The sequence below is a fragment of the Scylla paramamosain genome, chromosome 3, assembly GCF_035594125.1.
Source record: "Scylla paramamosain isolate STU-SP2022 chromosome 3, ASM3559412v1, whole genome shotgun sequence".
Lineage (NCBI taxonomy): Eukaryota > Metazoa > Arthropoda > Malacostraca > Decapoda > Portunidae > Scylla > Scylla paramamosain.
Window position 1 is genome coordinate 35,613,022 of NC_087153.1, and position 10,000 is coordinate 35,623,021.

The 10,000-nt window shown below is 43.7% G+C and overlaps 1 protein-coding gene across 6 annotated transcripts in view; it reads right to left on the reverse strand.

Annotated features, from left to right (window-relative positions):
• LOC135094557 (protein gooseberry-neuro-like) overlaps positions 1 to 10,000 on the reverse strand; it is a 199,517-nt gene that overhangs the window by 35,513 nt on the left and 154,004 nt on the right. The window contains exon 1 of one of the 6 annotated variants that reach the window (XM_063994775.1): positions 129 to 577. The exons of the other annotated variants lie outside the window; for them this stretch is intronic. Within the exon in view, the coding sequence (XP_063850845.1) occupies positions 129 to 156 (28 nt within the window). The 5' untranslated portion in view covers positions 157 to 577. Of the gene's footprint in view, positions 1 to 128; positions 578 to 10,000 lie in introns of those variants that run through there. 6 annotated transcript variants of the gene reach the window in all.

A 10,000-nucleotide genomic window follows, 5' to 3' on the forward strand; every position in this document is an offset into this window, starting at 1 on the left:
TACACCTGTACTGCAACCATGCCACACACGCTCCTTGTACACAGTCACTATCATCACCACTTCTACAGTAACTCCTTCATCCCTCACTTGCTCTCCCCAACACACCAAAACCATCACCATTAACTCACCCGTGGAGACGAGGGATATCCACTCCATTTTGGCAACAGTGACGTGGCGTGGCCCAGGTTTTAATTGGCAACACTGACCGCCAAACACTTTTCAACTCTTCTTCTGAAACAGCACCTTTAGTCTTTTGTTTTCCTTCTTGTAATTAGTCTTGTGTCGTTCTTTTCTCTTTTAATTACTGCCACAATCCGTTTTCTTTCAGGACGAGGTGGTTCACTGATGGTTCACTGGTGGTTCACTGGCTCACGTGGTCTCTGTCTTACCTGCTTTGATTAGGAGCCTCAGTTTCACGTTATCTAGCGCGAGTGAATTATTGCTTTTGTAAGTCTCGTTCACTCGCAGCCACACGCGCACTTTTGATCAGCTCAGTAAATAAAGGGCGCAACGACATGAAGGGTCCGGACATAGAGCTTGGTCATCTGAGGGAAGCCTGGAGGAGGGAAATAATCGTGTTGAGTTCCATCGCGACGCTGGCTTTGTGCGGGAACGAGTGTGTTTGTATTGTTTGCTTATATTTGTACGTATTTTTATCTTTTTTTTTTTATGATGAGTGAGTGAAGTATGTTTTTTATTGTTTACTTATATTTGTACGTATTTGTACGTATTGATTTATTTTTTATGATGTTGCGTGAGTGAAGTACGGCAACTAGAGCAACAACAATAAACGGATACTTTTCTTGCTCTTCTCTTTGACGCTGCTGCAGGAGGAGAAAAAGCAACTACCGCGGGTCTGTGGGCGAGTTATTCAATGGTTAGTCTGATGATCTTGAACGGTTCTCGCTACACGCCCAGAGTGACACCTGTATTACCTGCGATACATGAATAAATCTTTGCGTCTCGTCTAATTACATCGAATGACGGTCTCTCTGAAATCTATACATCTCACTTCACCTATCCGGAAAAGTCTCCCGATTGGCAATACACGTGGCTTACAATTGAATGGCTGCGGCGCTCAACGAAGCCTCGGTAGGGAGAGAGAATGACGCTTCCAGGAAGGGTGGAGGTGGTCTGGCGCGGCTTGTTAACTGCGTTTTGGCGATAAGAGCAATGACGCGTTTCCACCTCCTTTCTCTCTATTCCCGGTACTGGCGACTACAGCACCGGCCTCTGATTGCAGGAAAATAGCCCCGCGACTCAATGGGAGAGGAGCACAGCGGCGGCGACGTTGTGTTGTTGTCGTCTCGTCACGGAAGCTTGTCCGCCCCTCATCGCATTACACACAGCGGCTCATCCATGCCCCGCGCGTTCACAGGCACCACCACCACCAACACCACCACCATCAACACCACCACAGCCTCGATGAATATTCAGCCTTCCGATGCACGCCCGATACCACCGCGCAGTTTACATCAGGTCGCCGCCGTTCAAATCAATGTTCACAGATTAATCACGCACGAATGGTGGGTTCGGGTCGGTCGCTGCTGACCTAACTTTCTCACACGCACCGAGGCTCAGGTGGTGTGGCGGTGCGTAGGTGAGAGTCAGCGGCACTCTCTCACTCAAGACTCAAAGGGAGAAAAAAAAAAAGGAAGCACAGGTACGGTAATGTGGTTAATAAGCCACCGTGATTTCCAAATAAGTACCACGTCAGAGGGTGTGTGGTCACTGCGTGTGTGCGTGTGTGTGTGTGTCAGGACGCCCTTGCCTCGTACCGATGGGAGTTTCTCAGGAGTGTGAAGCGTGAGGGAGGAAGGAGGAGGGAGGGAGGGAGGACTGCTTGAGAAGGAGGAGGTAACACGACTGACGAATCGGTGACATGGAGAGTAGGTTTTATGTCACCAGCGTGAGGAGGGACCCATGGCGAGGCTGCCCAGCACTGCCCACCAATATGCCTCCTTATCCCCACTCCCCCCACCCCACGTCCTTGCCCTACCTTCCTTTTCCACACCCTCAGATACCACCATAACCATCACCACCACTACCACTAGCGCCACCACCACCACGACAACCACCTTCCTTCCTTCCTTCCTCGTGCTTCTTCCTCTAACCACTGCTTTGCTACCATCCCGCTACCAGACTCGTATAGATTGGTCAGCTTATGATTTCCTCTTTTATTGGTACCTGTTTAATTGTATGCCGGTTCATGTAAAGGATTCTAATATCTTTTTGTAAATTACAAACGTATTTGCTATTTCTAATATGTATTTTTCCCTTTTTCTTTATTTTTTTTTCTGTGTATTCACCCATCTACCCATTCATTCATTTATTCACTAGTACACACACACACAATCTCTCTCTCTCTCTCTCTCTCACACACACACACACACACACACACACACACACACACACACACACACACACACACACACACACACACCATACCCTCACCATAACACCACATACCAGCACTTCCCTCGCTGCCATAAATCTGTGATCAAAAAGAAACATTCCCACGGGCGGGGCAAGGTGAGACGAGGAGCTTCAGGTGAGGAGAGAAAGTAGCACAGATTTGTCAATTAAAACAAAAGGTCTGATTGTTCTTAATATATATAGCCTCCCCTCCTCCCCCATACAGCACACCCTCCACCCTCGACCCACCGTCCCCAGCCTCCCGTCCCTTCCCGTCCCGTCCTTTCTTGTCTTGTCTTGTCCTAGTCAATTTCTCTCTCTCTCTCTCTCTCTCTCTCTCTCTCTCTCTCTCTCTCTCTCTCTCTCTCTCTCTCTCTCTCTCTCAGTCCCGTGAAGCGACTGTCGAAACCAGCGTAAGAATACATCAATAAACAATTGAACGTTCTGAAAATTGATTTGAACACCTTGTCAAGTTTTCGTGCTCCCTCAAGGGTAGAAATAAGCGGCTTAAAATACGTGTGTGTGTGTGTGTGTGTGTGTGTGTGTGTGTGTGTGTGTGTGTGTGTGTGTGTGTGTGTGTGTGTGTGTTTCTTTTTTTTAATTCTTTCCTGCTCGGCCTTACTTAGTATGCAAGAAAGTTTTTTTCTATAATTTATAGTGATAAGAAAATACGTAAACTATTAGCAATAAATACAAATGTGTGTTTCTTTTTATTCTTTTTTTGAAATTAATTCCATTCCTTGCTGAGCCTTCCTTCCTTCGTGTGTGAGAAAGTTCACTATAATGGATGACAATAGGAAAGCACGTTAAAGCATATTAACAGTAAATAATAAAATGTGCTTCTTTTTAACATTCATTCTCAATTTATTCCATCCCTTGCCCGACCTTCCTTCATACACAAGAAAGTCAGTCATATAAAAAGAAAAAAAAAAAACTCGGAAAATCTCACGAAATAATTAAGCATTGGTGTACCTCAAGGCGTTGCGTTTTTCCCTGCATTGTAGTATTCAAGGTGAGATGGAGCCGAGAATTAATCACCACTATACCATTACTATTACCACTATCCTCGATGTCTCTGGCCTTGAGCACCGCCGCGGCCTCGTGCAGTGTGGCCCTTGTTCCGAAACGCTTTGCTCTCTCACCACGACTATTTTCAAAGATGATTAACCGGGTTCTTAAGAGTGATTCTCCCGTTCAAAATGTAAAAATCTTGTTAATTTGTCACTAGAACTGTAAAAACACCATTAAAAACTCGTGTAACTTCAATTAAAACCTTTTAAAAGTGTTTCTCCTGTTCATAATGTAAAAATCTAAATAATATATCACTAGAACAGTTAAAACACCATTAAAACTCGTGTAACTTCAACTAGAGTCTTTTAAAAGAGTGTTTCTGCCGCTGATTATGTAAAAATCTTAATAATATATCGCTAGAACAGCAAAAATACCATCACAATTTAAACTAGAGCCTTAAAAGTAGTGGAGGTGGTGTTTCAGAATATGGTCCTTAGCGTCACCGCCTCACTGGTACTCGGGGTGTTGGTGAAAGCGAGGCAGTGAGGCAGTGAGGGAGTGCGAGGGAGTGTGAGGCATCCAGGGCCACGCTAAGATCATTTTTCTGTCTCCGGCTCATCAGACAAGGGCGGTCAAAATATCCGGGAGCCATAAATCACAGCCAGTGGGAAAGATTCGCACACGTACACACACACACACACACACACACACACACACACACACACACACACGGACCTTTTCACTAATTCCATCTTTTAGCGTGTGTGTGTGTGTGTGTGTGTGTGTGTGTGTGTGTGTGTGTGTGTGTATCTCAAGAGCATAAAGCACATACGAGATTCACGAAGCTTACCCTCTCTTGGAGCAGGACCAGAGAGAGAGAGAGAGAGAGAGAGAGAGAGAGAGAGAGAGAGAGAGAGAGAGAGAGAGAGAGAGAGAGAGAGAGATACTGGGGGAGCGAGACAGTGCCGGGGCAGGGAGGGGGTGCAGAGGGCGGTAAAAGCAAAGTTTCCTTGTGTCATAAAACTGCCCAGTAAGTATAGCCTCCCTCCACCAGCCGCTCCGACACCTCTCCTAAGTCTTCCCCTCCTAATCCTGCTTTTCCTTCACTTTACTGAGGCGCTGAGTTGAGTAATCGTCGGCTGATTTCGTCCGCGCTTCGAGGTTCCTTTGGCTTTCCCGTTTTCTTTGTCAAGTCGGTGTTTTGTTTGTTTTGCATCGACTTATTTATTTATTTATTTATTTATTTATTTATTTATGTTGAGGAAAAGTAAAGCAATGGATAGCTTACTTTCTGATCTTGGTTCGAGTTTGAGAAGGAGGAGAAGGAGGAGGAGGAGGAGGAGGAGGGGGAGGAGGGGGAGGAGGGGGAGGAGGAGGAGGAGGAAGAGAAAAGGAGAGAGGAATAGAAGAAGACGAAGAAAAGAAATTATAATGATAACAACAACAACAACAACAACAACAACAACAACAATAACAATAACAATAATAATAATAATGATAATAATAATAATAATAATAATAATAATAGTAAATGAAAAGAACAAGAATAAGAATAATAAGAGATGAAGTAAAACAACCGTGTACGTTAGAGAGAGAGAGAGAGAGAGAGAGAGAGAGAGAGAGAGAGAGAGAGAGAGAGAGAGAGAGAGAGAGAGAGAGAGAGAGAGAGAGAGAGAGAGAGAAATAACATACACTAAAGAGAAAAGAAGAAGAGCTGCAATAACTGATAACGAAGAGAGAAGAGGAGAAGGAAGTCAAGGAACAAAGAAAGAAAACGGAGGAAGAGGAAAAGGAGGACAAGGTGGAGGAGTCTGAGTGGATGAGAGGAGGAGGAGGAGGAAGAGGTGGAGGTATCTGAGTGGATGAGAGGAGGAGGAGAGGTGTTATCTTGAGGAAGTGGATGGAAGGTAAAAAAAAAAGGAAAAGAAAAAGAGAAAAAAGAAGAAAAATCCTGTCTGATTCAAAGCCATTTACCGACACAGCAGCTTCTTCCCTTTACCCTCCCCCTTCCTCTCTCCCTCTCTTCCCTCCCTCCCTCTCTCCCTCTCTAAGCCGCTACCCTCTAATAAAATCACAATAAAAACTGCCTTACTCCCTTCTGCGCTTTACTGGGAGAGAGTGAGAGGAAAAATATCAGTTTCTCTGTAATAATTTCGAAAATCATCACTGTGTTTTTCCCTTCGGTCGTAATTTTTATCTTTTAGTTTTTCATTTTATCTGTTTTCATTAATTTTCATTCAGTATTTACCTGTTCACACTTTTCTTTTCTTTTTTTTTTTTGCTGTTTTGAGCGTAACTTTTATGTTTCTATTAATGTTTTATTTTATCTATTTTCCTTAACCCTTTGAGTGTTATTTGATACATCTTTCCTTAACTATAATCACTCTGAGACATCTTCATTTGTTCTGCAGCCACCCCAGATCCTTAAACAGGACAGAAATGGCAAAATCTATTCTTTTTCAATCTCCTACTTCCTTGTGGATGCTCACAAAAAATGCATGCACTACTTCTGGTGCTGCTCATCGCTCTGAATGAATTAATTTTCATTCAGTATTTACCTATTCTCTAATTCATATCCATTTATCTTCATCTATCTTGTCAGGAACCGTCCCTTTATCCACAATATTTAAAAGGCTTACTTAATTTACTCACTCTTCTCTACACATTAACTATCAAGACACATTCACCAGAGAACTTAAATAACTAACTTAAAACGCCTCTTCTTACTCCACGCAGTGACACACATTTGCATTCTGGCATCGTAATAATTTTCCGTGTTAGTTTTGCAGGCAGTGTGATGCTGAGTGTGGTTTTGGAAGCAGTTTCTCTTTCCTCCTCAGGTAAATAAGCTGGGGATAATGCGTCTCTTTATCCCGAGAGTAAGAAAGCGAGAAGGACGTGATGGGGAAAACATTTTGTCCTGGATGGATTCTGTGTGTGTGTGTGTGTGTGTGTGTGTGTGTGTGTGTGTGTGTGTGTGTGAGAGAGAGAGAGAGAGAGAGAGAGAGAGAGAGAGAGAGAGAGAGAGAGAGAGAGAGAGAGAGAGAGAGAGAGAGAGAGAGAGAGAGAGAGAGAGAGAGAGAGAGAGAGAGAGAGAGAGAGAGAGAGAGAAGGGGGTATACAGACTGAACGACAGACAGACAGAGAAAGAAACAGAGAAACAGAGACAAAACAAAAACAGACATACATAAAACAGAAAAAAAAAACAGACATACTAATAGACAGACAAATATACAATCACAAAGACACAGACAAACGGACAGACAGACAGAAAATAGACCTTCCTCCCTCGTGTGAGACCGAAGCAGCAGCAAGCACAGTTGTCAGATGAACGTGGAATTGCGCTGCATCTTTCCCACAGGCACTGAGACCTTACCACATATTACACGGACTGGGGACGGGGGGGATATAAATACTCCTCACTGTCCTTCAGGCGACCACCAGCACCACACTTACTGCTATTGTCGAGAATGCACTGCTTACACAACACTTACATGCAATAATCCAAACATAACTCGTGTTTACAAGCGTGGCACAGCTAAGCCGCCCGCCGCCGCCATCCTAAAACCCAAAATCATGATCGTAATAAATAAACCCTAAGAGCTTAAAGAGGAGCGAAGGAGCGTTCATAATTATTTTCCTGCCCTTCCTCACCTTGACACGCGGAAGGGACGCGAGGATCGAGGCTAAGGGTGGTCTGTGAATACTGCTGCTGCTGCTGCTGCTTGTGTGGTGACTCCTTCCTTCCTCTTGATGTAAGCTGCTGCATCTTCGTCGCCTCTATCTTTCCTCTCTCAGTTTAAGGTTCATTCCACACGGCACGCACAGACTGGTGAAGCTTCGATTCCGCGCAGACCACCGCCTTGTAAACTGGTAACTCATTCCTCTTTGTGTAAACTGCTACATCTTCGACGCCTCTTATCTTCCCTCTCTCAGTGATCCAAGGCTCCTTCCACGCGACACAGGCTGGTGGGCACTCCGATCCCGTCAGAGCATCCCTTCGTAAATTTCATAGCGTGGCTTACGAAAACTTGTGGATGTAATACCACTGTGAATATTGGCAGTGTGTATCGTTGTATATCTAGTTTAAATTTGGTATGAATGGTCTCAACTGGGCGAGGAACGAGGCTCCTCATGCAGCGGTGCCACGATAAGGAGTGAAACGATGCAGCAAAACGAAGCTCAGTATTTCTTTCCAACGGTTCCCTTCACGTATTAACACTTTCAATGCCATGGGCTGTTTATAATGACACTGAGACACAGGAAGGCAGGAGAGAGAGAGAGAGAGAGAGAGAGAGAGAGAGAGAGAGAGAGAGAGAGAGAGAGAGAGAGAGAGAGAGAGAGAGAGAGAGAGAGAGAGAGGGTTCATTTTGTCTTTTGTACGCTATAGAACTAGTATTTAAGAAAATTTAGCGCATAAGTGTCTAAAATGTTGTACGTAGTTTGATACATGAATATTTGTGTAACAGTGACAGGGTTAAGACTATCATCGTGAAAACTTCCTTTACTGTCCCTACACACACACACACACACACACACACACACACACACACACACACACACACACACACACACACACACACACACATACACACAAACAAACAAACAAACAAACAAACAAATAAACAAACAGAAACTCAATCATTTTAATTCCTAGAACCCTTTTTCAATTCCTCCACTGCTTCCCTTCTCTTACAACACCCGGTGAAGTAGGAAAGACCAAACAGCCTTCAGAGCAATTCAGACACACCTCCTTCATTCAATCTCACAACACAACCTTCCTCAGAAACATTTCACAACTGTACATGTTTTCACCACATAACACAACCTTGGGAGAGCTTTTCGCCTTTTATAATGTGAAGATTTTTCCTTTAGATTCGATTCTGTAGTTTATCACAGACAGGTATCATGAAGACTAGTACGTAGGTATGTTGCTGTTTGTTGTTTCCTTTGTGTTCCTTTGTACTACTGTTCTTTCTTGGTGGAGTTTAGGGCTTACTTCACTGTGGTAATTGCTGACTTCTTGAGATTTCACCCCGTATTTTGATATTTGATGCTCATAAGGACTGTTTTCAAAGTCCAAAGAGATGATTAGCCTAGTTTTCCTGAGTGATTTTTCCTACAGATGATGCACAGTCTTTGTTAAACTTTCACTAGAATCATGAAAACACCACTGAAAACCCTATGGCCTGTACTTTTAAAACACTTTGGGTTTTCAAAAGATCAACTTTCATAACGCACAAAAGTAATCAGTCAGGTTTCCATGAGTGTTCTTCCCACTGATGATGCAGAATCCTTATCTACTACCCCTGCAATCATAAGAAAAACCCTTGCAAAAACCCCGATAAAATCCACTGGAGCGTGATAAAAGTAACTGAATAACGCAACCAAAACATTTCAAAACACTCCTCTAATACCTGCCACTGCACCTATTAGAAGTACTCAAGCTAGAGCACAAAAATCTTCGAGAATTGAGAATGCAGTCGTTCCTAAGCCTTCCTGAGTCTTCCTAACACTTGCTAACACCGGGACATCTTTACGCATGGCAGTGCTGGATACGACAAAAGGTGAAAGTTAGTCGAGCATCAATTCCCTCTCATGCACCTTTCAACACCTTCAGCTGCCTCGTAAGTGCTTCATTATTCTCACGCACACTGCCACCATGAATCACTGAGGGCCCACCACGGCGCCGCATCTGATTCCTTGCACGCTCTTCTCCTCCTCTTCCTCCTACTCTCCTGTCCAGCCATGTTTAATGTTTATATGTTTAATCTTCTTACGCGGATGTTGGTGACTCAAGTCTGGTTTTCCTTCCTCTTGCTGTGACTTATTCTGATGTATTCCGCCGCGAGCTGCTTCTTTTTTTTTTCATGATTACACAAGAGAGAGAATGAAGGACTTGCCAACAGATCTCTCTCTCTCTCTCTCTCTCTCTCTCTCTCTCTCTCTCTCTCTCTCTCTCTCTCTCTCTCTCTCTCTCTCTCTTTCTCTCTCTCTCTCTCAGTCCACGTTCCCATCATGTCCCTGTCTTTTTATGCCTCCCAAGAACACTTGTGGGCTTTACCTGGGCATCATCGCGCTCATCATGCCCCATCATACCCGTCCTGCCCATCCCCTCCCGGCCCCGCCTCTGCGCCGTCCCGCCTCGCCCGTAAAACCATCAGCCTAGAAGGAGTCATAAAGGAGAAGCTCTGATCACGCCGCCATGCATCCTTCTACTCCTTGTCCCCGCCTTTGTCTCCTTCCGCCTTCCCGTTTATCCAGTTTTGACTCAGTTTTTTTTTTTTTGTTATTTATTTTTTTATTTATTACTTTTATTTTTCGTTTCTATTCGTACAGGGTGACTGAATTTTTGTAGTACCGGTTTCATTTTGTTTTCGCTTCGTTTTCTTTTTTCGCTTCGTTTTCTTTCTCGTGCTATTTTTTTTTTCACTGGCTTTTTTTTCGTTTTTTTTTCTAATTTTCTCTTAACTTTCTTGTTAGTTTTTTTTCCGCTTTATTTTTTTTCTTATTTTTGAGGAGCTGTTTACAGTTTGTCTCCTTGGTTTATTTTATTTTGCTTTATTTTATTTTA